This window comes from Necator americanus, chromosome I, assembly GCF_031761385.1.
Source record: "Necator americanus strain Aroian chromosome I, whole genome shotgun sequence".
Lineage (NCBI taxonomy): Eukaryota > Metazoa > Nematoda > Chromadorea > Rhabditida > Ancylostomatidae > Necator > Necator americanus.
The window spans coordinates 33,832,735-33,859,708 of record NC_087371.1 but is presented as its reverse complement, the minus strand read 5'-3'; the positions used below and the strand labels follow the sequence as shown (position 1 = coordinate 33,859,708).

The 26,974-nt window shown below is 40.3% G+C and overlaps 3 protein-coding genes across 4 annotated transcripts; all 3 read right to left on the bottom strand.

Annotated features, from left to right (window-relative positions):
- Positions 1 to 708: 708 nt before the first annotated feature.
- RB195_007722 (uncharacterized protein) lies at positions 709 to 10,797 on the bottom strand (the record flags this gene model as incomplete). Its single annotated transcript, XM_064181504.1, has 17 exons — positions 709 to 816; positions 988 to 1,079; positions 1,141 to 1,284; positions 1,399 to 1,601; positions 2,602 to 2,688; positions 2,806 to 2,897; positions 2,954 to 3,130; positions 4,162 to 4,275; positions 6,089 to 6,212; positions 7,078 to 7,244; positions 7,536 to 7,698; positions 9,143 to 9,294; positions 9,348 to 9,544; positions 9,608 to 9,749; positions 9,804 to 9,914; positions 10,502 to 10,618; positions 10,684 to 10,797. The coding sequence occupies 17 exons, from the start codon at positions 10,795 to 10,797 to the stop codon at positions 709 to 711; spliced, it is 2,304 nt and encodes a 767-aa protein (XP_064038287.1).
- Positions 10,798 to 15,978: 5,181 nt separating this feature from the next.
- Positions 15,979 to 17,825, bottom strand: RB195_007721 (uncharacterized protein; the record flags this gene model as incomplete). The annotated part of the gene is made up of 7 exons (XM_013445671.2): positions 15,979 to 16,104; positions 16,212 to 16,350; positions 16,431 to 16,510; positions 16,862 to 16,987; positions 17,260 to 17,425; positions 17,509 to 17,633; positions 17,688 to 17,825. 7 exons carry the CDS (start codon positions 17,823 to 17,825, stop codon positions 15,979 to 15,981), a joined length of 900 nt encoding a protein of 299 aa, XP_013301125.2.
- A 1,504-nt stretch (positions 17,826 to 19,329) lies between these two features.
- On the bottom strand, positions 19,330 to 26,252 carry RB195_007720 (uncharacterized protein; the record flags this gene model as incomplete). Of its 2 annotated transcripts, XM_064181502.1 has the most annotated exons (18): positions 19,330 to 19,351; positions 19,422 to 19,447; positions 19,497 to 19,507; positions 19,600 to 19,735; positions 19,807 to 19,902; positions 20,471 to 20,578; positions 20,662 to 20,771; positions 20,841 to 20,997; positions 21,583 to 21,699; positions 21,789 to 21,946; positions 22,358 to 22,484; positions 23,594 to 23,713; positions 23,800 to 23,882; positions 23,943 to 24,048; positions 24,316 to 24,405; positions 24,479 to 24,615; positions 24,667 to 24,823; positions 26,112 to 26,252. In XM_064181502.1, 18 exons carry the CDS (start codon positions 26,250 to 26,252, stop codon positions 19,330 to 19,332), a joined length of 1,902 nt encoding a protein of 633 aa, XP_064038286.1. The 2 variants fall into 2 exon arrangements, with proteins under 2 accessions (XP_064038286.1, XP_013301124.2); XM_013445670.2 differs by lacking the exon at positions 19,330 to 19,351 and having other exon boundaries at positions 19,437 to 19,507.
- Positions 26,253 to 26,974: the final 722 nt, after the last annotated feature.

The following is a 26,974-nucleotide window of genomic DNA, read 5'->3' as shown; positions in this document are numbered from 1 at the left end:
ACTAGATGATGTCAAATTCGTTAACTTTTCTTCTAAAAGGACAGCAGTGCCAATTTCATTTTTTTTTTTTTTTTTGTTTTCTCTCCTTTTTTCTTCAAATTAGTGTCTTATTCATGTCATATTTTTTTTTACTGCATGTATGTAAGCATTCTTCTTCTACATATAGTTGGGTCAAAACGCCATGAAGCACGGACCGTTGCGCAAGCGGCCGCGCTCGGAAGCGTTGCGGTGGAGGCAGCGGTTGGGATCGAGGTGGGACCATGGCGAACTGCAGAGGTGTGTGGCGGTAGCGTGGATCCTTACACGATCCCAACCACTACGCTCCACCGCTCCGCTTTGAGCGCAGCCGCTTGCGCAAATGTCCGTGTTTCATGTTGTTTTGACCCGAATATAGTTTACAGACCAGACATGTCGCAATCACAAGCTGCGAGTTTGTCCCTCAATCCAATTCCTCTCGGATCTACTCCTACAGAACTTCATATGGCAATTTGAATAGTTCATTAATTCAGGACATTAGATATAAATTCAACAAATTATCGAATAAGTTTATTGCAGGACAAAAAACCTCTTCTATTCCAACACATAATTTCAGTGTACAAACATTAGGGAAGAGATTTTCATTCTTATATGTTTTTGCTGAGTGTCTAGACTGAAATTGTCTTTGCATATTAAGAGAAAAAAATTATTTTTTTTTAAGTACGTGATTATCTACGCGTATAGCGTCTGCCTTTTTGTGATAGTTTGACGGCAAATGTGACAGGACTTCAGCAATGGGGTGCAATCCGAGCATGCTGTGTGACCGCAGTTGAAGACGATCTAAAGAGTAAATCAATTGATTAATTAACGTGATCAATATTGAACTGGATTGATTTTTGATTGAATTAACAGCTTACTATACTATAATACTACGATTACATTTACAATTACATTAATTACACTTCATGTAAATACCGTATACTTTAATACTGCATATAAAACATCACTAACGCTAGGTCGTGCATCCATGCAGATTGTACAAGACGTTTCCATCTCAAGCTGTGCCAACTTCTCTTTTAATTCCTCCAATTCACGTAATTTTTCTGGAATTACGTTCAACTTGTTGATGTAGGATGTATTTCCTCAGGACAAACCATCACCAACCTCGTTCTGCATCCAATTTTGCTTGTTTGGCTGCCGCAGCTGTTATTCGCTCAATTTCTTCCTCGGCAAGGATTCGACGTTGTTCTTCTTCCGAAATAGCGGTGTTTTTTTGTGTCGCTGCACCAATTTGCACTTCTACTCCATCTGAAAAAAAAACATCCTGTCATTTTTTCATTATTTTATTATTATTTATTTATTATTTCATCCAACACTATTTTCACGTGGACAGTAACGAAGCGAGAATTGGTCCCCACTTACCGGATATAGCCTTTGCGATCAGTTGATAGCATAGTGGGCATCTTCTCAGGGGAGTGCTCCTAGCGCATTCTTTACATACAACACGATGACCGCACGGGACAAAATAGACGTCAGCTTGGGAGTCTTCACAGTTGAATGTACACATAGTCACTCCAGATGGATCAAATTCGACAAATGTCGCTTTAGTCATTGGAAGGCATGACCTAAATTACGTTTCCTGAAATGTTTTTCTCAAAGTAATCGAGTACTGACCATACCTCCGCGTTCGGCCGAACATTAGGAGCTACTTTAGGGAAATGCAACGTATCCTAACTAATCCTATCCCAACCAAGTCCAGTGAAATGGTATAAGAATGATAAGGTGATCTGCACTGGATAAACAAAATCCTACGAGTTTATAACGTGAGTTTCCCATATTATGGCAAAGATTAGATAAAAGATCATCTTACTAATCGATACAAGCAGAAGTCGTTCACCAAACCCCGTGTGCGAAACAAGAAAGAAGTTCTTTTTTTCGTAAAATATGGCATTTAGGGGCATTGTTGAGATGATATCCTTGATGTAAACATCTGTTTCTCCAACAAAAACCGACGTGAATCCAACTTCTACGATTGAGAGGGTTTTGGTCATTATTGACTTTGAGCGCTCGTTCTCTACTCCAACTTTTGTCTTTATTTTATGATTCTTCCTATCATTTACATGATTTATTTTTCGAATCTAGTTCGCCTTGTGCACAACCACATCCATGTAAACGCAGAAACCCGAGCTATTTCCGATTTCATTGTTTACGATTTGGACGCATAAGGAAGCGTGAGGTACGCTATGATACAATCGATATACCAGGATATTCAGTACCGAAGTTTAAAAAATCCAATTCAAGAAAATCTCTTTTTGCTAACTATTGCATGTAGCCGAAGTTGGAAAAGGGTTCCGCGGCGAATGCACGATCGATCAATGGAAGAAACCGCCCTTAGGTCAATTAAGTCTTTGATCCCTCCGGGGTCGATAAATTGGTACCAGACTTGTCAGAGTGGACAAAAACATTGATTTGATTCATCGGCTGAGCCTGCAGGCCATTGTGTACGGCAAGACGCGTTCATAAAATCTCAACGATTCCGAATTGGTTGAACCGTTAAAGTTCATATCACGATTTCCCAAAGATTGCATCATAAATGGATCCGATATTATTCAGAACTATCTATACCTTGGTCTCTTCTCGGCAATGTCGAAAATCAGGTTTCGAATTCGTTCGTCTAGACACCCGTCCACCACTGATATACCGAATCGATCACTGTAAAAATTGAGAGATCGACTATTTTTGTTTCCCAGACGGGGAAGTTTATGCAGTTTGTTCCATGGCAAACTTTTCTGGCCATAAGCTGTAGATTAGAACAAAAAAATGACCAACCTCACTGTTACATCAGCTCCTCGAGCAGCTAAGAAGCAAAGACACGCAAGTTGCCAATGAGGACGTACTCGACTTGCAATATCGTGAAGATTCTGGAGTGAAACAATCCCATAAATCAGAACTGTGTGATCCGTACAATCATATTTACCATGTTAACAAGATCGTTGCATGAGTTAATCGCATAGAACACCGTATTTGGCAAATTGACGACATTACATTCACGTGATGTTTCTGTGAAGCGATTTAGTTCTCTCACCAAAAGATGTGCTGCTGTCTGACCATCACAGTCTTGAGCATTAAGTGGACAACCTGCTTGTACTAGCGCCTGTGAAACAAAAGAAAAATATCCGCTGAAAGGAATCCGTTTTGGTTAGTCTTTTGAAGGATGCCAAGCCCTAAAGCAGAAGATCCGTTAGAGAGAGATAGGGAGAAAAAAATTAGGAGAGACGGTTCGCTACCTTTACCTCGAATTCATCTTCGTATTTTGTTCCTTATTAGTTTAAAGGCATCACCCCACGAATCTGAGGTGATACAAATGGGGTATTCATATACGGGATAGTAGATTATGAAGAGAAGGGTGATTCCGTCCATTTCTTCCTGAATCCCGTTAAAAAAACGGCCCGGAAGATGCGGCGTGTGCACAAGAAAAGAAAATAGAAAAAACTCGTTGTAGAAAATGGCGTAAATGTGTTGTTGTCGTAAAATGTTCGTATACGGGATCGTAGATTAAGGATGGAGGGTGATTCCGTCCATTTCTTCCTAACAGCCGCAAAAAACGGCCCAGAATATACGGCTTCGACCGTTCCGGCGCGCGATTTTCCACAACAAGTTTGATTGGGGCGCGCCAGCCGTGTGCACACGCTGCATCCTCCGGGCCGTTTTTCAACGCCAATTAGCTCAATAATCTACGATCCCTTATACGAATACTCCACCTGAAATCCGTATCACCTCAGATTCGTGGGGTGATGCCTTTAATTTTGATTTCAGTTAAAGTGACGGCAAAAAAATGTTTAAAAATTGCTCTATAGCTATTGTTCCCTAGCTACCATGCCTTTCATCTCTTCGAGTTTGATAAATTGGCACCACTTGTCTGGGAGGATAAAAGCACTGACTTGACACATCGGCTAGCCACCGCAAGTCATTGTATAGGCATAGGCCAGTTACACGTTTGTAAACTTCAAACGAAGCACTGACTTGACAGAGCGACAAGACTCGATAGTCATCTTATCGGCTAGACACGCGTTTGTAAACCTCTAATGACTCTGAGTTAAAGCGAACACATTCTAAGCGGATTGGTTACCGCCAGTCGACACTCTATCCTCTCTCTTTTACTTTATTACAGATCTAGAAACTAACCTGAACGCATGCCAGCCTGTCCATATCTTTGTCGACTGATCCGTGCCACGTTTCAAGAGCCAGGTGCAGGGCCGTACGGCCCAGCTTCGAAAATCGACATACATCAGCATTCAACTGAACAATTCGAGACTGTTGTGGAAATTCTTACGAATTCTTACGCACTGCACTTAGATCGATATCGAGGCGGGACAAGGAAATAGGTGGAGTTTGATGGGATATCCATAGGATCAATATCCTTGAATCATTTTCAGGCGTTTGATAAAGACGAGGTTGGTGAAATGTCAGGTCGCTTACAAGGTTCCACCTCCATCCCATTGGAACGGAAAGAAAACATAAACTCTGTACGCAAGGCCGAAGTTTTAGAAGTGGGGCACTCGGGATTGCTATTTTCAAATCAACTTTTTGAAGTAGCATATGTGGTTAGTAACGAATAGTATATTTTTCAAGATCCTGTTTGCTAACATGATGTCCTTCAATCAATGTTCTTTACATCTTATTCACGACAACTAGTGTGGAGGATTTACGGATGAGAAACAGAAGGCAAGGAAGTTGAGGAATGATTGCCGATATCATGTGGACTCGTTTTTCCGTATTAAAAAATGTTTTGCTAACGTGCATTAGTTGGCCACTTTAGTTTCAGCAGGCAGGGTGTGAAAAAGCTTAGCGGTGTGCGTCGTGCCCACCACGAATTTTCTGGCCAGCCGCCACCATTTTCTCATGCGACGAGCGGGAAACCTTGCCAATGGCAAAGTATTACGGTAGGTTTTCCGCACCATCCGTACTATATGAGGGCTAGTTCCGAGCTCTCGTGGTCCAGCTTCTCTTCTACCCTTTTGTGGTGTTAGTTCTTATACTTCGTCGTATTAGATCGTTCCCCGCTAACCATCTATAACCATCTAGAACCATCTACAATCGTCTACAGTCATCTATAACCGCAATACCACGGCTGCCTGCAACGGTGTCCGAACAGCACACCGCTATAAATCCTGAAGCCGGAAATTACTACCACGTAACCATCTGAGAGGTTCCGATCGATCCATCTGTTACGTCGTGTAATATTCCCGTGTTTTGATATCATAGTAATAAACCACTTTTGTAATCCGCATGTACCACATTGTACCACTTTCTCCACACCAACAGGGTTGGGACAGAGACAGCGAGGCAGCTCCGAGGTCCCTGAGGAGGGAATTGGGGGCAGGGAAACGGGTTCGTGGGCGCATACCTGCAGGGTCCGGAGGTGCTAGCCCCATACAGTGTCTAGCCCAGCGCGAGTCCCTCCTCGTCCTTATCCCTGTGTCCTGGCCATTGATGCCTGCAGCTCCTCCTTGGAGCAGAGCCGGGGCACGACAGTGATTGTGAGCACTGAGGCTGCTCTCCTCAAGGGTCCATATACTTCATCTTCTTGAAATCGAATTTTGTGCGATTCTTTTACGATATCACGATGTATTGGACGCTTTCAAGAAGATCTGCGATTTTTGTGGTCCAAAATTTTGTGTACAGCACCCAATTACATTACATTATACTAAAAGGAGGGATAAGAGATAAGATATAAGAGGAGATTTATTACATTATATTGTGTTATATTTGAAATTCTTTCCTGTAAAATCAGAGTTTCAATAAAGTGATAGAATTTATTGTAAAGTCAATGTGGTCTCTCTCTTTAGTTGAAGCTTGAATATAATAATGAATACCCTCTGCAGCCTCGTCTTTCCTCATCGGCCATCCATTGCGCTCCTTCACATTCAGAAGAGTACTGTTTATTACTTCTGTTTCGAGATAGAAAATTCGTGGACCACTTACTGTGTTCCTTCTAAGGACTAGATAAACTCACAAGTTCTCGTTTTATCCTAATGTCAAAAACTTGCAGCAATTATAAACATGTTTGTATGGTCAAAGTTATGATTTAAAGTGAACCATTCGCTTTTACCTCAATTAATGATTCCGTACATTTCCGTCTTCCATAAAAAGCAGCCAGTAGAAGGGGAGAGAAACCATTACCAGTGTCTGCGTTTAGCTGTTGTGGTCTTGATTGCATAATGAGCTCCATAGTTCTGAATCGCTGAACTTGTTCACATGGCGCTTTTTCTCTTTCGCGTTCCTCTCTTCTCTTTCCCTCTTCCCCAAAGTTCTACTATATAGTGGAAAACCAAGAAAAATAAGAAAACGGTATGGCTGCGAAATTCCGTTTTAATTGCAAAACTTAGCCATTTTGGAAAACTGATCTCATTATCAATGACTTTAAAGGCATCACTCCACGAATCTGAGGTGGTGCAGATTTCAGGTGGAGTATTCATATACAGGATGGGAGACTATGGAGAGGGGGTGACTCCGTCCATTTCTTCCTAATTGCCGTAAAAAACGACCCGGAAGATACGGCTTCATTCGTTTTGGTGCACCATTTTGTACAAAAGGTTCGATTGGAGCGGGCCAGTCTGGTGCGGCGCCGCATCTTCCGGGCCGTTTTTTTACGGCAATTAGCAAGAAATGGAGGGAATCACCGTGATGCCTTTAAAAAGGTCTGATGCACAATCGCACCTTTTTTTTTGCTCTTTTGGAACTTTTTTTACTTCAATTTCAACAAAAACAAAACCAAGAATATCAAGAGCCTAATGCTACTCGTGTCCAGGAAGAAAGGAATAAATCAAGCAATCTTGGAAAATTTTACTATCCTCAAAAATCGGCTTTTCTTATTTTTCTATTTTTCTATTCTCAATATTTCTATTTCAGTCCGAAGAAATCATTGAAATCTTTCGCTGTTCCCATTTAAAGGGCATTACAGGATGTGATCGGTCTTCTGCTTGATTTTTTTCTCGAATTTCACGTGTGATTCTCGTATTCATAACAATTTTTATATATTTCTCTATTTTTTAATTTTTTTAAAAAATGTTTTCCGTATTAATATCGAAAGTAACAAACTTGTAGCAATCCTTTGAGATAGCGATATGCACGGGTGTGAGTTCATCTTCATTGTAAAGATGAAGATTCAATCTAGCGTTTGCTAGAAGACGTCCAACCATTGCAATTTTTGTTGGTGATTCGGGAAGACCGCACACGATATGCATTGGACTATCACCATTCGCATTCTGAAACGAAGCAAAACTATGTAAAACTGTAAACTATGTATTGGGGATTTTTTCCAGGAATTTTTAGCTCGAAACATAGGTGCGATAGAGAGGAGCCGGACCCTACTCAGGTTAAGGGGATTAAGCTCATGGGGTGCAGCTTAAATGGTGAGGATCTCTTCGCTAATCGACCAAAAGTGAAGGGGTTCCTTCGCCAACCACACAAAAATGAAAGGGAGCACCGCGTCCGACCATCGCATGTGTGGCTCGAAAAGTTTCATGTGGTATAGAACACAAACTTATTTAAATCACCTGAATATTACTGTGCAGATGATTGGTGTTTAACAGTCGATCCAAACATGCAGCATGTTGTCCTCTAGCTGCTAGATGCATCGGTGTATTCCCGTCCGAATTCGGCCTATTCACTTCATTTCCAAGGAACATCAGTAGACCTTCAAGGATCATCACGTGACCTCTGGAAAGAGAATCAATTTAGTTGTGCAACAAGATTATGTTGGAAAAAATACCGAGTAGGTGCATTTTAGAGCAGCAAACCAACGTGCATAATTGATTATTTTTTGTCCTGAAGGATGTTTGCTCTAATTTGAGTTCTCAATTGGAATTCAATTGTGGTTAAGGTCTTCACAATGCAGTATGAACTTTGTTTCTCCCTTTGGAACACAAGGAGGAGGCAGAAGACAGTTATTTTAAAATTTCATTAGAGAATCTCTCACTTTCTGCTCCAGGACAACTCACCACACGGATGTGAAAAGAAGAGATATTTACTCTGTGAAATTTAAGCAGCATATTAGCTGATCCTATCTTTGCTTACTTCTGTCTATGATACATTTATGGATAATTCAGACCAAATTAATATCTGTCCTATGACGGTGTAGCGCAGTTGGTAAGAGTTTCGTCTGCTACCACCATGCGCTCTGTCGTTCGAAATCGTCCCAGGGCGACCAAGCTTCTCAACTCTCTGTGGTCGACAAATTGGCAGTTATCTTCTCTGGGCCGATAAAAACACTGACTTGATACATAGGCTGTCCACGCAAATCATTGCATGGGCTACTCGGGCGCTCATAAATCTCAGATTATTCTCAATTGAAGTCGGGAGCATCCAGAACTGCTCCAACTGAACTGTGCTCGAACTGCACTTGGAATCGTCTCAGGGGCACAGAAGTCAACCTTAGCTGTCAGGCGCCGTTTGACTTTCGCCAGCTCCGGGTGACTTAGCTGTTCACTTTCGTTGATGAACTGCCAGTTGATGGAGTGTCGCTCTCTCAAGTCGGGAAACCATTTATCACGTGGGGACGGTTTTTGTGCTCTATGGACATTTATGCGCTCGAAAATCAAGTTCAGTTAGTGTAGTTTTGCAATAACAGTCTAAAGCAGAAGAAAAAAGAAAAACAAGCGCAGGAAAGGCACTCGATAAAAGGATTTCTTAATAAAGGATAAAGTTTCTGGCGTTAATCAATCCGCTTAGGATGCGCCTCCACGTTCACTTCAATTCAGAATCGTTTGAGGCTAACGGACGTATAACTGGCCCATACGACTTGCGGTGGCTAACCAATGTGTGAAGTCAGTATTTTTATCCTCCCGGACAAGTCTTGTACCAATTTATCGACACAGGAGAAATGAAAGATCTGGTTGGCACTAGGGCGGAGTCGAACTTCTGATTGATTGTGCAAGCAGAAGTATTTTCTTATGCTGAATTGTGCTGCTAACGCTACCAGAAAGGTCTGCGAACTTCCAAGTAAGATCGGATTCGAACCTCCGATCGATCGTGCAGGAAACGGAACCTCTAACCGCTACACTACACCCACCCCAAGGATTCCTTACCCGGAATCAAATAGTCACAACATATTCTCTCTAGTAATTGTACATCTCAGAACAACGCATCCCAAAAACAAAAATACCTTTCAGCTGCCATATGCAGAAGTGTGTTGCCGTTCGCGTCAGCAGCGTCGCGTTGTGCTCCAAGAGATAATAATGTTACGGTAGATGTCCAATTCCCATCTGCTACTGCACACATTAATGGCGTATAGCCATTTTCGGATACACAATTCAACTGAATCAGAATAAATAGCTTATGTGACCAACAATAAATGAAAAAAAAAATACCTGATCGAAGTGATTTTGTGCAGTCATCGCAAAATGCGACGGACCACTATCACTTTTATCCCAATTAGCGATTGCTGTTGCCATTTGAGAACCTTCATTTGAGGACAAAACTCCATGACGTAAACGAGAGGCTGAGGTGTCTACTTGTAGATCACTGTACTCTCGAAAAACTTGCGAAAGGCACCCGAAATTACTGTCTGGAATTTTGTGCAACTGCAGTCATCTGCTAGCCTGTCTAGCTATTCTATTTCCAAATTTACCGGTATAAATTGGCAGAAGGGCATCCGATGGACGATCCTCTTGTGTCCAAAAAAACATTTGTTTTCCTAGTGACTCAAGGCAAAACAGCTGATCATCTCCGATAGAACTGACCACAGATCGTATAGTCACAAAATGTACTTCCTGAATAGAATTCAAAATGGTGGCTAAAATTTATGGATCGTTATGGTCACTCACAAGTTGTTCTTCTCGATCAACTTGTTCGAGCACAGCATGATCTCCAATCTCGAAATGAATTTTGTACAGCGGTCGAAGCGCACGAGCGTGCCAGACGACGTCAACTGCCATCTGAAGATTAAGAGATCAAGAATTTTAGAAAGTTCTATGATAAATAATTATCCTCTAAGTAGGAACAGATGGAAGAAAGTCCTCTTTTGCATTTTTTTTTAGGATTGAAATCTGTCGTTATAGATTTTACTCTTGTCTCCTTTTAGTTCCAAATGAAATTTTCATCTGATGTTTCAAGGTCTTAATCAGTTCCAATACTTTAAAGGGAAAAATTTCCAAAGCTGTGTGCCTTTTATACGAGAAATATGTGTTTTCATGTCCTTACCTAACAATATACCGCCTATCTAACGTCCATACATAGTTTTCAGTTCAGGGCTTAATCTGTTGAAGTCAAATGTCAAGCTCAAAAAAGGTTGTTAATAATTAATAATTATTGGGATAAGATTAATAATAAATAAATATTAATAATAATTGGAAGTAAATTAATACTAAGTACTAATAATAATTGGAAGAAGAAAGAATGGAAGAAAGCTCTGCTGTGATTGTCCTCAAACACTCCGCAATTACTCTTTTCACTTACTTTAAACCTTATTTTCCTGAACTTACGTATGACCTAAAAAGAATTTAAAAAATCTATCACAACTTACTAGTTGGTTATCACCGAAGATACCAAATTCATCGTTTCGAGACCAGAGATAAAAACGAACAACTACTGTTTGCCAATCTTCCGAAATATCAGCTACGCTTCCGATTTTGCCTAACGTCTGAAAAATTTCCTTCTCCTTTTTTTTCGGCTATAAAATGAAATAAGAAAAAAGTATCTACGCACCATGACGTTATAAATGGAATCCCATGGCAAATGAGAGTATTCGTGCAACTTTTCCGCATGCCTGGCTTCACGTTCCTCGACAAAAACTCTCTGTCCTAGTTGCAACCAGTTCATCTTGCTAAAAGATGAGAAATGAGGGTCAGCTAGTGTTAGTCTTAAAAGAGTGACGAGCTAGAACATGATATTTTCCGGATGATAATACGTACCATCCCAGTTTGAAAACATGATAATTTGAAAGAACCCGAATCCGTACATGTATGTATATATGTAGTTGGTGAAGTAAAGAAGTCCTGACCGTTTTTCATTATTTTGTTTTATTTTTTATTTTTTCCGCTTTTTTATTTCGAAGTAGATAAAATTAACATAGTTGGGACTAACAGTTTTATATGAAATGTCCGCCGCTTTATTCGAATAACTTTTCCCATTTTGACGGTAATTTCATAACTCCACAAATGAAGAAGTCCTCGCCCCTGTTGACAAAAAACTTGACCAACTCATCTTCACAACCCTCTCTCGAGGTCACTTTTGTAACATCAAGAAAATTTTGCATATGCTTGAAAAGGTGATAGTCGTTTAGTGCTAGGTCTCGGTCACAACACCTTTCCTATCCTATTGACTAAACCTGGCCGCTTCTCGATCGCCTACCTCAACTTGCTGAGTTATTGACAATAGAGGTAAAATTTTTCATGAGTACTTCTTCCACAACACCTCCACATCCGGTCCATGGTGGATAGTGGAAAAACGAGCTTCAAATAACTAGCGACTATGTAATATTTCTCCAGATCTCAGAGATTGGAGTGTCTGAAACCTTTAATTCAGTAAAAATCTAGCAACGTCTCCACATCATTGCGTCGTGATGTCCATTCGCCGTTAAATATGTGACTCTAGGTTCGAATAAATCACGAATCATCTTTGCTATGCTTCGACGAGATTTTTCAACTTTTACCATAAAGTACTTCTTTGTCTAACTTCAAAAAAATCCATGCAAAGGTGGGAATTCGCTTCCACCCTCCAAAAATTAATCTTAAACTTGTCTTTTCTGTTTCATACTTGAGTCTGAAGTCTGTGAGCTTTAATTAATGACTTATCTAGAGAGTAACTGTTTACTTGATGGGTTTTGTTGGCCCTTCGTTTATAATTCTGATGCTATCAAGAACACCACTTTGTCGTTGCTTTTATCCTTAAGTGAAACATTTAACACTAAAGATCACACAGCCCATATACGGAGGAATCTTTCCAGGTACTGAAAATATCGCCTCTCCTTCCTTCTGAAATTCTAATCTCTATGGTTCAGGTACTACTACTGGATTTTCAAATCATGGAGCCAGAAGAATTCGACACCAGAAAAGTGACTTCAAAACCATACGAATTCTTCACCAAGAAACAGTAGTCATACCGTTCACATCAACCACGATCCAAGTAATTGCTCTTGCTGAAGACCGTATGCACCGATTTGGAGCTTCTCAAGCGTTCTGCTTTCCGAATTCTTAGAATTGAGGATTGGAGTTGACAACGATGACTTTTCGATAATTTTGGTATAAACTTGGCCCACGAATGAGCCAGAATAAATGGCACAAAATGGTCCTATTTCCAATGGGCACCCGACCGTGAGATTGTGTCACTCAACAGGCCCGACTTCCCTCTCGAAGGCCCCTCAATGATGAAAACTTCTCACATATGAAACAAACTTTCTGTAAAGAAACTACTAGAGACAAGCTCGTTTCCTATAAGGTCCAAGATATGATTTTTGTACCCAAAACGGGTACTGTATCTGTAGACGCTAGCTGACATTTTCAATTAAAACGAAACATTTAACTGAAAATTCTTCAGCTAGATGCTTGATTTCCAATTTGTTGACATACGCAGGAGAAAAACGAAATCTAACAAATCTCTCAATACACTCACGACCCTTTCTGCAAACTGCTTTTTCATGATCATCTGCTTTGCTCTGATGTGTCCGAACAGAATTTCATGGTAGGATTTGATGGCAGGGATTTGGGGATTTTGCAGAAGGTGGTGCTCCTCGCTTACACACTTATCACGAGCGCGTTCAAACGCACGAATATGTATAATGAATCCAAATTTTTTAAAATAAAATTTCTCAGAGATTTCTGATCTTTCGGAGGTGGTACAAGATTAAGCGTTACTTTTCAAACGCCTTATGTGAACAGCTCCCACCAACCTTAATTAGTACCATAAAAATTTTAATGAAAATGAATACGATCCTAGCTATGATCGATCGATCGTATGCTGCTAGCTTCTATGAGCACGGTGCAAATAACAATTTTCGTTATTTCCGTTCCTACTCTTTTTCTTGAAAACTTTTGTGTCTTCATCTCTCATGAGACGTGAAATTCCATGCAGTGTGGCTTGAGCGTGGATCGCACACACAAACTGAATTTTCAACTGTTTCAGGATATGCTGCTTTGAAATTGGGGAGGAATGTTGAAGTGAACAAGATTGTTATGAGTATTCCTTGATGAAAGATTATCGTCTTGTGCAACTAAACCAGAACGAGAATAGTAAGAGAATTTATGCTGAATTCTTCTCCTGTGCCTAACAGAATTTGCATGTGAGTTTGCACTGCGTCATGGCAACATGCTCCATCGGGCCTGTGCAATTGTGTTTCTTCATTATAGCCTCACAGATCTTAGGATTTATCCTGTCAGAACATTCCTGAATCAGCACAATTAAGTTTCCAACATTATAAGGTGCGTTTCATAGTTACCTCGGCCAAAACTGCGTCCTGGGTGAAAGCGTTGAGAACAAGAAGGGCTGTGAGGAGCCAGAGGAACATTTTGTGGAAGCGGTTTTAGCCATGGCTGCTAACTGATCACGGTGAATATTTATATGGTAAAGAAAGTCCTGTGACAGAATAGCCGTCGAGTTGTTCAAACATTCAGGGTTTATGTCTCTTCCACCGAACAACGGTTTTTAGAACTTCATTTCCTAAAAAGTGCGTGTGCAGGAGGTCGCTTCAAAAAAGTGGTCGGGATAAAGGGCTGATCCGCAAACGGAACTAACGAGAATATTCCACAAAAAGGACTTGAATGAGGATTTTGGTGATGCCCAATCTTCTGAGCGCGCAGCGGTAAAGAAAACGACATGTGGTAGACATTGTTTCGCTCATGGGAGTTAATCTGTACAGCGGGAATAAAGCTCCTATCGTGTGAACCCGATGCTGTGATTCGGAGAACTCTAGAGGTCTTTTGGATAAATCCAAAAGTCCAAAAATGAATAGAAAGGAAGAGGGCGTAACCGTAACCAGTGCGCTGGATCTGTTGGATCTGCGCTGGATCTGATCAAGATTGCGATTTTTGACCTACCGGGTCATATGTGGAACGCATCCTAGTTAGTATTAGCAGAGCAATTCAACCACGCGGAGGTCCGCTAGCATCTCGGCAACGCGGCTATTCAGGTAGGTACAACTGCGTAATTTGGGCGCTTCTGGGTCCTGTTTCCGAGTGTATTGGGGATGAGGACTTGTTCTGGATAAAGACTTTTAGAGGACATTTTGTGTTCTGTGACTCTCCAGGTTCCGGCGATGAAGGCCACATCGCCGAAACGAGAGCCGTAATAAAGGTTGTTAACAATCTTGCTTCTTGTTCCACACTGTTAAAGAAATATTCTGTTTAAGCGATTATAGCTGTGAATTCTAACATATCATAGTGAATATTTAAATGATAGGGAGGGTTTCCGAACAGCAATCATGTTGTGCAAGCATCATCAAACAATTCATGTTCCTTTCTTTGAACAGCAGATTCAGGGACTGGATTTCGACATTTCACGTGCTGCTTTGTGTGGAACATCAAACAACTGAGAAAAATGACTGAATTTGATTATATTAGGGTCAAAACGAAATGAAATTCGGGGCACCTACGTAGTAGGAGCGAATTGTGCAACTAACAAAAATTGACTTATTTATTTAGTTCTCATGCGTTTCAAATTCTATTGAGAGGATCCAGGCAAGAGACTTGATATATAGGATGAAAAATTCAGTTGTCGATAGGTGCTAACCAATAGCTATCGCCTAATAACTGTTGTCACCTTCATATATCGTACCCAATTTCTCGTAGCATTTGATATATCCTTTTTGAAAACTGCTAAGAACAAAATTATACATGACTGAATCCCTCAAGACACAAAAAAGATAAAAACCCAAATTTCAAGTAAAATTTGATGGATTTGCGATCTCTAGAGAGTACGATCCTTCATTTGAATGAATAGCCTGTACACAGTGTTGGACGTCACAGGCGAGATTCGCAAATGAATGAGGCAGACGAGAATGAAGGAAATTCATTGAAAGCTCATCACTCGAGTAAGAGACATCAAAAAGTTTGTAATGAAGTTTCATTTCGTTCTATAGATGTGAATAGCTATTTCGTTGGATATCTATTACTGGAAATGAACCCAAGAACATATCCAAGTTCGGGAATTTCTCCAAATTTTGTGTTTGATTCAAAAGTCAAAGGAGCTCTTTCATTCTTAATTCATAATGAACTTAAGTGGCTTCACGCACACAAAGCCCCATGATTGGTGCTAGAGAAAGCTAACTAACAATTCCCACTGAAATCTGTGTGGATTTAATGAGAGAAAAAGTAGATTTCAATGCTTGTAAGCGAGATGACAACAGTGATTTGACTTCTAACAGACATGCTTAATAGCATGTATCTACGCATCTCCACACATTCAATATTATGCAAACTCCTTGTCCGTAATGTAATAGGGTCAAAAAGGCACGAAGCATGATGTAAACGGCTGCAATCGAAGCGGCGCGGCGGAGAAGCGGATCGAATCGAGGTGGGACCATCGCGAAATGCAGCGAAGAATGGTGCTAGCAAGGGTCCTCCCTCGATTCTAACCGCCACGCTCAACCGTATCACTTGGACCACAGCCGCGTCCGCAACTGCACCGTAGTTCATGTGGTTTTGATCCTACTATAACTTCAATTTTTGCTGCTTCTCTGCAAATGTGTACGAATATAAACATAGCTAAAATTTTTATCTAATCCAACCACAACAAAGCAAGTCTGGATGTGATTACTTCAAACACTAATATATAGTTGGTGCTGAATATGTTCAACAGGGTGAATGCAATGCTTTAGCTGCAACGCTCACTCCTTTACTTTAAAAAACACTCCCTCTTGCTCTACTTTCCGCCGATCGAAGAGACATCACATTCTCCCGTTTGAAGTTTTTTGGCACTAACTACAAGTACAAAACAAAATTGCAAAATCAACAAACTCTTAACATAATTCTGTGCATGTGGATAGCCACTAATATACATTTACATCAATCATGGGTATTGTTTGTCAGCTACAAAACTTTTTTGGTAGTAATTTTTAACCACGGGATTCGTTGGCACGAATACTTTCTTATCTGCGAGAGAGACAACTGCTCCTGGCGGGATTCCATAAAACACCTGAAAAGAAGAATATGCGTAAGCCAGAAACATAACGTATACGTTCGTTCATCTTGTGGCAAGACTCAACGATAAAATTATGCAGAAGAAACCTCTAAAAAACACACCTGTGTAGGTCCTTTATCTTCAAGTTGTACTTCCTCATCAGCTAATTTGTATCCCATAACAAGCCCTAGTCGTTGCCTAGCATTCACTAGTTCTGCTGCTTCCGCCAAGTACCCGCGATTAAATGCACTAGTGTAATATCTGAAGGAAGGAAGGTCAGGCATCAAGTTGCTGAGGAAATGATGAAAGAGCAATGAAAAAGAATATAGGTCTAGTCGTACTCCAAAAGAGATGGAGGAGGAGCCTTACGTGCCGGCACAGGAGTTCCGGATTTAAACCAAGCTCGAGGATCTACAGCTGCCTAAAAATTTGGCATGACCGAAAATTATAGTTACAGAAGGCTGCAATATATTTAGCAAAAAGTAGAAAAAAACGCCAGGTAAGCAATAAAGCATCAAAGATTGTCTCGCAGATAATATCATTCTGACGAGCTTATCTAGATAACTAATATTTTAGACATGGAATTAGAAATCTAGAATCAACACAATTGGAGAGAAACTCCAGCAGATCATGTAGGTCATGTAAGAAGAGCCACTTCTATAATCGAACAGACGTATTTAGCAGCTACAAATTGCATTTCGTCAGATATCAAAATAGAGGAGAATGAAATGCGCCACTTCCTTGTCAAGGCCGAAAAAAAACCGCCACATACCTGTAACGAATCTGGATCATAATAAGCAACTCTTATCCTTCCACCAGCTCTTTCTACAGCAGAAATAGCTGTCTGTGATGCATACTGCACTTCGATGTCAACTTTATAGGTGAACACATCAGCACCCTGAAGTTTTTCTTCCGACTTTGTTACGAGATTACATACGGTAGTGTCCCAAATATCGAGAAAGGGAAGAAAAATACGATTAACACTTCCGCGGTGTATATAGTCAGCGCCAAATGTATTCAAACTGGTGAACGCAATGCGTTCGCCGCAAAACACGCTTTTTTTTCTGCTTGACACACATTCATTCTTTCCTTTACCCTGAACGAAGGCTCTTCCTCACCAATCCTATCGAACACATCGAGCACTGATTATATTATGTTCCATCTGTTTACCTCGGCCGTTAAGTCGAATCCACATTGCCGGAGTTTCGGTTTAATGTTGAATTTCCGCGTCGCACATAAAGCTGCCACGTCTATCGGACGAGATGGATCTACCCATCCTAAGTCGATGAGGCGAGATAGTTCTATCAAGGACAGTGGGATGTATTCTCTTCTGACGCTGAAGTAATTTGCTAGCTATTATAGAAGTACGCTATACTGAGTGACAAATAAAGCAAAAACCAATCGATCTTAAACATTTACTTTACGTCAGCGTTGAAGTGTTCCTCACCAGGAAATCGTCTGTGCCATGGATGGAAAAAATCCCCCCAAATCCACCCGAGGGGTGGTTTTGCAGCGTGTTGCAAAGCACCACGGGTATGACCTGCCTTTAAAAACGATGCTTGTATCAATAACAACACCACTTTTTGGATGCAATTCACCTGATTAGCTCTTTTGTTCACTTGCCGTCCAGACGTTCTAGCGCCCACGTTGTCACGCAGATCTTGTATCCGTACTCTAGAAGATTTCTCAACTATGCTAAGAGCGCGCTCTGCAGCCGATTTCACTCTCTGTGCCATCACCTTTGAATAGAATTCACCTATAAGACAAAGGAACGAAGTATTTTTAGACGTTAAAAACCTTTCCACCTTTCCATACAACAAAGAAAGTGCTAAGAAAGGCTAAAGTGTTAGAAATGGAGGTTGGAATGGGAAGTGGGACCAACTGCTGCAAATGCAGCAGTGAATGGGATGAAAGGTGCTAGCAAGGGTCCCCTTCCGATCTTTATATCCACTGCATTGTTGCGAGCGCAGCTGCACCGTGTCTCATGTCGTTCAACACTACTATAGTTCGCAGTGTGTTTGGAATAGTGACACAACGAAATATTGCAAATACCATTAACTACACAGATCTGAGGACTTATAGAGAAACCAGAGTAAGACGTAAGCTTAGCTCCAATTCGACCCCTTTCGATCTTTACGTCCACAGCATCGTTACGAGCGCAGCTGCACCGTGCCTCATGTCGTGGGAGGATATTAAAGGCGTCACCCCACGAATCTGAGGTGGTGCAGATTTCAGGTGGAGTATTCGTATACAGGATGGGAGACTACGGAGAGGGGGATGATTCCGTCCATTTCTTCCTAATTGCCGTAAAAAACGGCCCGGAAGATACGGCTTCATTCGTTTTGGCGCACCATTTTGTACAAGAGGTTCGATTGGAGCGCGCCAGTCTTGTGCGGCGCCGCATCTTCTGGGCCGTTTTTTACGGCAATTAACAAGAAATGGACGGAATCACCTCCCTCTCCGTAGTCTCCCATCCCGTATACGAATACTCCACCTGAAATCTGCACCACCTCAGATTCGTGGGGTGATGCCTTTAAGCAGCTTACAGAACTCACCTCAACAACACAGGATTTAATGCAAGAGGTCATCAAAATATTTGACAAAACCATCATATCATTCGTCATTGTCATAGTGAAATACAATCTACTTTGCCGTGATTCTGTTGAACTTTGTGCAAGGGTACTTGCGGGAAAATCTACAATATTCTCTGCTAAGCTGCATAACCAAGTTCGCCACCATGAAGTAGAAAATATCGCAAACGTCCCCATTTATTGTTGATCGCTAATAACTGCCACGTAATTTTGAACAACGTTTTCGAGTGCACTATTTGTCAACACTCTTGACAATTTGCAAACACCACATCATCAGTTAAAAAATAAACAAATTCTCATCTTTACTCATTGTGTTAATAAACAACTTGTTAATAAATCACAGGATCAGTACCGAATGGATAAAATGAACCATAAAAACTTTAAAGTCAAATCTGAATACTTTATTCAGGCCATAGATCTTCCCAAATACACCGTCTTGTCAAAACTCATAAACAAAGACTCGTAGTTGGATGGACCAAGTTGCAGCATCACAAAATTGGCAATAAAATAGAATAAATTATGCAAAACATAAAAATTATCTAATGTTCTAGAAAAAATGTGTAGTATCAGTACTTCACAAGAGTACGAAACGTTGCATGGTCACAAGTGAAACGAATATATCCGATTAATTTGAATGAAGTTGAATTTCTCAGCATTTTCCGCGCTCGTCCCTGCAGAAAAGTCTCAAAATGGTTTAAAATAAGAACTACATGACTATCTTAGACACACAAAATTCCTCACCAAAAGAAAAAAAAATCACTCAAAAACTTGGTATGCAAGTGTAGAAATGCGTTGCCTTCTTGTCACGAAAAAGACGCTTCCAGCACCTGAAACAAGAGTGATCAAATCCAAGAAACAAAAATAAAACGTGTGCAATAGATATGCACCAAAAGAGGTAAGCTTTGGTAAATCCACAGACCGATGGCAACTCCTAACAGCAGCGAGAACACTCCCAGAACGAACATGGCACCTCCTGTATACCCCGAATAAGAAGGACCAGGAGTCGAAGACGGTGGAGTGTATCGGTTAAGTGACTGCATTTTCACGATCCAATCCTCAAAATCGTTACAGTATCTGACAAGTTCAATTGAGTCCGCAAGTCCGCTGGTATAAAAATGAACGACACCTGTTTTTCATCACGAGTTGGTACGGAGAATTTCCAGTCCCCCTGAGTAATTGTAGCATTCAATTTCTCAAGAAGTACCGAAGAAGCAACCTCCTCCTGGAATTAATTAAAATCTTCCAAAATGGGATAAAAATTAACTACATAAAATGTTAGTTAGCAGCTTCATACAGCGTGGTATAATAGTGACTATACGAAAAGAAAACAATAGATTGAATATTTCCCGAAAACATTAAAAACAAACAAAAATATTGATTTTGCTCCAGACGGAATCGCTTTTTTGCTTCACATTGGTATAAAAAGCAGCTCGTAAAAAATCTTTGTTTACTGTGGAGTTTTCTTCTGAGCAGAAAGAATTATGTTAAGGCTAAAATGACATGAAAAGCATGTTGAACTTTAAATCTCTAGGTAAAGTCGTCAATTAATTAACATTAAGACACTTATTTTCCACTGAGGGTGCACGAAAAGGGAGACGAAGCCCAGTTCCTCGGCTCTTCTCTTGCTTTTTATTCTGTTTCTGTAAGCATTTAAAACAAATAGCTTCTGCGTTTTGAAATAAGAAAAAAAGGAGAATAAGAAAGAAATTTTTAGTTTCGTATTTTGAAATATTGTGCTCATTTGGAGAATATTGAGTTGCAGTTGTCAAAAACGAAAAACACAATAAAACGGCAGTGTCACTTCCCGTGAAATTGTATTTTGGCACAGCACTAGGCTTCACATCAGTTTTCTCACCGATAGAGAAGAACACCCTTAACGTCTTTCCCACACCTGTGTCCTGAAATTAGACAGACTTAACGTAGTGAAACAACTATCAGAAAATAGATTGTTTTCAAATGTAAAATCTACAGATGAACTCACATAGAAGATTCTAACACGATATGGATTAATAGGAGCGATTTGAACTAAGGCGCTTGCAAGTGCCGCTGAAACAGTTTCGATTCCTTGGATATAAACGTCTTTGAGCGATCCTAAACATAACTCTCTTAGTTATCCGTTGATATATAGAAAGTATTGGTGAAGTGCAGCAGTTGACTGACTTGACTTCACTTCAAAGGTAAACGTGCTGTTTTCATTGAAGGAAGATGACGACATTGCGAAACAGTTACGAATGTTTTCGGTAAAACTGGACATAACATCGGATAAACCTCGAGTGAATCGCATGTGTGACGATAGAGTTGGTGTGCTATTCACAAGCTAAAATTACTTTTAAAGAGATGAACATGTGGTATGACACCTAAGTATGAAGTAATGAGTAAATGTTAAATATGACTGACACATTACAAAAGTGAGAAAAACATGCACTCAAATACAAGAAGATACGCAAATAGTTTCTGACCAGAATTTTTCCCCCATGAATCTTATACACAAATAATAGTGAATAATGAATAATAATGAATCCATAAATATAGTGCACAACAAAAATACAGCCTCAGTTCAAATCTCATGTTTTAGTCTACTTCAGATTTCCCCATTTTCTTACGGCTTGTGTATTACGTCTTCTTAGTTCTTCTTCATTGCTATTTCTAATCTTTACCGCCCTTACTCAGACTAGTACTTGGAAAGTAGGTAAAAAAAAAGAGTTAATGGTTATGGAAAAGGTGACTCAGAAACCATCTGCCTTAAATGGCCGAAATGAAACCCATGCTAGGATGAACCCTCTTCTTCCAAGATGTCTGCTGCATAATTTAGCAATGTACAAAGTAGACACTAAAACGTTGAAAATAATTATGATATTGTATCAATTAAAATAGTCTATGCAGTAACAAAGACAAAAAAAACCTTGTATATGGAGTAACTCTCCAACTGATCACCATCAAAACGAGCTTCCACAATGTCATTTGTCTTGTTATCAACTCCGCGGTAAATATCCAACGTTCGCCCGTTTGCGGTTGTTAACTAGAATTATGGGTAGTGAGCAATGCAAGTTCAGCAAGTGCGGAAGAACAATCCTTACTTTATAGAGATTTGTGACTAAGAATCCATACCTGACCATAGTTTCCGTACTTTAAATCGGCCGCCAGGAGAATTTGAGCAATTGGCTTCATGGATAAGATCCCTTCGGAAGTCGAAAGAACATCATCAGTATTGTTAGGTAATGCAGAAAGACGTATACAACGGTCAGAATCCAGAGCATACTCGTAACCTGTAAGAGCATTACACATGGGAAACGTTCGACTTTGATTGAATATTGGCATAACAACTCCTTTCTTTTAGTCATAAGTGGGGGCAAAAAACACAGTAATGCTAATGATTTATGGAATTCTCTGGTTCTTAAGGTACTCTCTTGTTGAATAGTAACTTGTGTTGTTATGAGGAGTTTGATATGATACAATACATAAGTCCCTGGCTTTCCAGTGGTTAGTTCTCCTAGTTTCCCTGTAACTATGCCGAAACGACAGCCGAAATAAACCAAACGTTTACAATTTTGGCTGTGTGCCCCACGTAAAGCACTACATAATAAAAAAGGAGAGGATACTAATAACATATGAATAAAAGTACAAAGTGCGTGTGGATCACATATGGTTGAAACATGGAGTTTTCCCCCGAAACGGACCTTTGCCAAAATCGTGCACGACTGTTGTTGCTTCTTTAGGAACTTCTTTCTCATTGATGAATGGTACCACATCGCTTCTTCTTGCACCACTTACAACCACCAGTTGTTCCCTTGACGAATAGTACAACTAAACAGGAGTATATTGCAAGAAATAACGAGAATCGACATAACTACAAAATACTGAAACAGGAAGTCGGATACAAGATAGGTCAAAATCTTCAAAGAAATTTAGAATCGTATCAGTGGGTCCAACCTAAAAATAGGCACCTAGAGTAAACGACATGCTTGTGGATAACGGCCGTGTGTTAACGTCCAATTTTCCTCACCCACCAATCGCCCTCAGAAACGGCTCGGGACAGATGCGGTCGTACTAAGATGACGCGTCGTAAAGTGTCGTAGAAGTTTCCCACGCCCTATTTCGGCACGATCAGAAAGAATTGGGCGTCAACACACTTATACTTGTAAACTACACCCCGAACCCTATATTGTCCACCATAGATGCGATAGTCGGAGCCGGTGCTCTGACCCCCTTCACTTTTGAACGGTTGGGGAAGGGATCTCCTTCACTTTTGAACGGTTGGCGAAATTACCCCCCTTCACTTTTAGGTGATTAACGAAAAGACCCCCTTCACTTGAGGAGGGTCCGGCTTCTAACTATCGCACCTATGTTGTCCATGAGAGGTCACAACATCGTAGATTTCGTATACGCTGTTCTTAAACTAAAATAGGTACACTTTTGCGACCTTCTAATGGATCCATTCATTTTTTGCAAACGGATTCACAGCGCAGAAATACCGAAAGATACTAAAAGTTCGTTGTATGCGGAATAGTCGTCAGTAAACACCTAACCTAACGTCAACTCAAACCCCATCATCACCTACTTGTCGGACCTACTCGTTCTAAAAGAAATATTGCATATCTTAGACAATAGAGTAGAAAATCTTGACAGCTTCTGACATCGAAGAATGAAGAGAGTGTAATTTTGAGTAAATACTTTGGAAAACAAGAAAATTTGTCTCAGAAAAAAGTATTCAAGAACACATCAGCATAAATCTCACGGAAGAGGTATTCACTTGGATAATACCATCTACACCATCTGATCTACAAGCTCATTCGGTTTACGATTTTGTTAATGGTTGTTACTGTTACTGGTCATATTTTGCGAGAAAAAAATCCATGGTATTTCAGCGGGGAAGTGCAAACAGTTTGTTCATAATGATTTTAAAAAAAACATACTGCTGACTCGGACACAGATTTCTTCTCATCGATGTGCTGAACAATGGCGCTAAACGGATCAGAGGCATTCAAAGGAATTTTGGTCTCTTTCCATCCTTCACAAATAGTACCAGGTGGAGTCTTAAGAATGAATAATTACGAAAGCGTACTTATGCAAGCAAAATTATTTTTCTAAAGAAACACTTTTCAGAAAAAGAAGAACCAACCCCAAACCAGTGCTCATCTTCAGGAGTAGCATCACTATAGCCGTCAAATTCCAGTGAGAGCAGGGACTTCAGAGTACTGTTGTCTGAAATCTACACTACAGTCTGTTCCATATCAAACAAAATTAGAATAAGGGAATGCCCACCTGAGAATTTCCCTAACTCTGCAACCTGTAGGAAAAGCATCGTTGGATTATTGAAATGCGGTGAAGGTGGCTTGAGAGATTCACTCGAATCGCCGGCAAATATCACCTAAAATTCAATGACAGATCAGACTCTGTCAAGACTTGAAAGAAGCAATGGAACTCGTTTCACAAATGCAAATATGTGTTGCAAAGAGAGCACAAGCGAAAAAAAACCACTGGAATTCGTGGATATTAGTGACATGGCAAAGCTTTCTCTGGTTCACTGGAGGTGAAAAATACTATACTTGGTCTGCAGATCGATTAGAAAAATTTCAGCTCGTTATCAAAAAGTAGAGAACAAAAAGATGTTTTCTTTGCAAAAACAACAAGTCACCTCAACTTGTAGATTAGCTGTTTCATTAGTACCATTCACGCATGCAACCCAATGAACTCCTTCAACTCCAGCGACCACACGGTTACCTCGCTGAAGTACGAAAAGCAAAGAATGTTGCACAAAAGAGTGTCTGCCGAAAATCTCAAGAACTAATTAAACGCACAAATTCTCCTTGCGACGTTTTGGAGAACTCTACCAAACCCGCGACCAAAGTGGACAAAGAGGAGAGGTCCTTTGATATCGCGGACAGTGGAGTGTAGGCAGCCAATGGAGACGTTGTGGCAGTGCCACACTTCCCAGCTGGGGTACAGATATACAATACTGTAATATCAGATATAAACAACAACTTACACGTTTGGTTGTGAAGAAATTTTTGATCAGGTCCGATCGAAATCCAGTGCAACGTAGTTTCACGATCCGAAATCAGCGTTGATACTCGATCAGATTTTGAGAGCTCCAACACGGAAGCAACATTTTTACTCATCCAGTTAGTGATTACTCCAGAGACCTAAAAACTACGAATGTTCTGAACATAGCACATGTATGAAATTCACAGACAAATCTTATTTGTAAACACATTATAGGGATGGACGTAGTGTTGCACTTCGCAATACTTTAATTTGCCAACACTGAACACTGCCTTAACTACAAGAGCAATGAGTGTCACATAAAATATAAGCATTTTTTTTCACTACGGCATATAGAAGGGTCAAAACGACATGAAGCTCGGTGCAGTTACGTAAGCGGCTGCACTCGAAGTGGTGCGGTAAACGCAACGGTTAGGATCGTGGTGGAACTTTTGCTAGCACCATTCACCGCTGCAGTTCGCGGTGGTCCCACTTTGATTGCAATCTCTGACGCAACTGCACCGTGCTTCCTGTCGTTTTGACTCGATTATATGTATATAGTAGGGTCAAAACGACATGAAAGAAGTACGCAGTTGCGTACGGAGGTTAGCAGCTAGGATCGTGGTGAAATCCTTGCTGGCACCACCAATCGCTGGAGTTAATGACGGTCCTAACTCGGTTCCAACTGCTGCTTCCACCCCGCCGTTTCGACCGCGTACGCAAATGCACCGCAACTACATTCGTGATTCATGCCGTTTTGGCTCGACTATATATTGGGACCTTAAAAGGACAAGATACAAATAGCTGGGCCTAGTTCTCGCCTTTATTAAAACTTGCTTAACAATGCTTAAAACCTATTTCATTGATAAGTTGATGGAATGGGCGAGGTCCAAGAACGTCGGAAGTATGAGCAAAAACGGAGCAGAAAATTGGCGTGATAAAGATGCATTGTGACGTTGCAGGACGGAGCCACCTTATTCCATTTATAACTTTCCTATCACTTTCGTTTCCATGTCTATGACGACCAACAATTTGCAGGGTCAAGCGTCCGCGAAATGGTAGCATAGCTGCTCAATCTTTTTTGTCACATAGAGTAGCGTGTTTTCTTGAAGAGATTTAATGCGATGAAATGACTTACTGTTCAGAGTTCTTGCACAAACACAAACACTTACATCAACTACAAGAAAATGCTTCCATAAGTTGGCGCCATACGTTCTCTTGACGGAAATGGAAATGATAGTGAAATAAAGTTTGGTGATCACAGCGGAAATTCCTCTTTACCAAGCTTTACAGACACTCTACGAGATCCGCGTGTAACAAAAGCAAAATCTGTACAATCCAGCTTCTTTTCTGCATCAAACTAGGCAAAAGAAGAAACTAGATGGGAACATTCAGAAAATGGTAGAAGAATTGCTTTAGAAAGAAAAGAGAAAAAAAAGAACAACTAACCTTGTATGACTGAAGAAATTTCAGCTTTTCACTCAAACTGTCATTTTTAGACAAGGGAACATTACACTCGGATTGGAATGAAATTGCAGAAAGACATTGGAGAGCAGTGCCAAAAACTGTGACAAACTGCAACCAGTTCATACCTGCAGCAAAACGATTTTTTATAGGCCCACCTGCACTAAAGAAAGTATATGTATGTTTAATTTCACGTGTTCTGTATACGATTATTTACTTTAAAAGAACAAAAAAAAGAATCTTATAGGGAAGAGACTCCATCAGAAGTAGCAAAGGATGAGGAACGTCGTTAGGTATGTGAGACATAAGAGATAATCAGGTAAAATGTAGTTGGGGAGGGGGGACTCAGTGGTAAAATAGCATGGAGGAGAACTTGAAAAAAATTTTTGTTTGTGAATAGCTGCTCGAATAGTCACGCAAAAAGTAGAACTTCACATGTAAATACACAAAATGTTCTCAGTAGAGAGGACAAAACACAAACTTCTGAAATTAAACAAAACCGAGTTATATACTGATATTAGTGGGGTTCCTTTAAATTTTACACGTGTTGAGATTTAAAATTTACATTCATTTATAATTTATTCACTACTAGAAGATTTAGACTACTACCTTATTTCTCGAAGTAAATAACTAAATCAATCATTCAAATCGAATGAAACCAAAGGATTACTCTTACTACTTATTATTACTCCTAAGAAAAACGTAAGTTAGAGTATCGAGAAATAAGCGCGTCACTGAGTAGTAATTGTCCTGAGTGTCCACTCCTCTCTTCTCCCCCCAAACTACATTTTTCCCAATATATTCTATTCTTATTCTTCAGATAATGTGATAAACGGCAGAAATAGGAT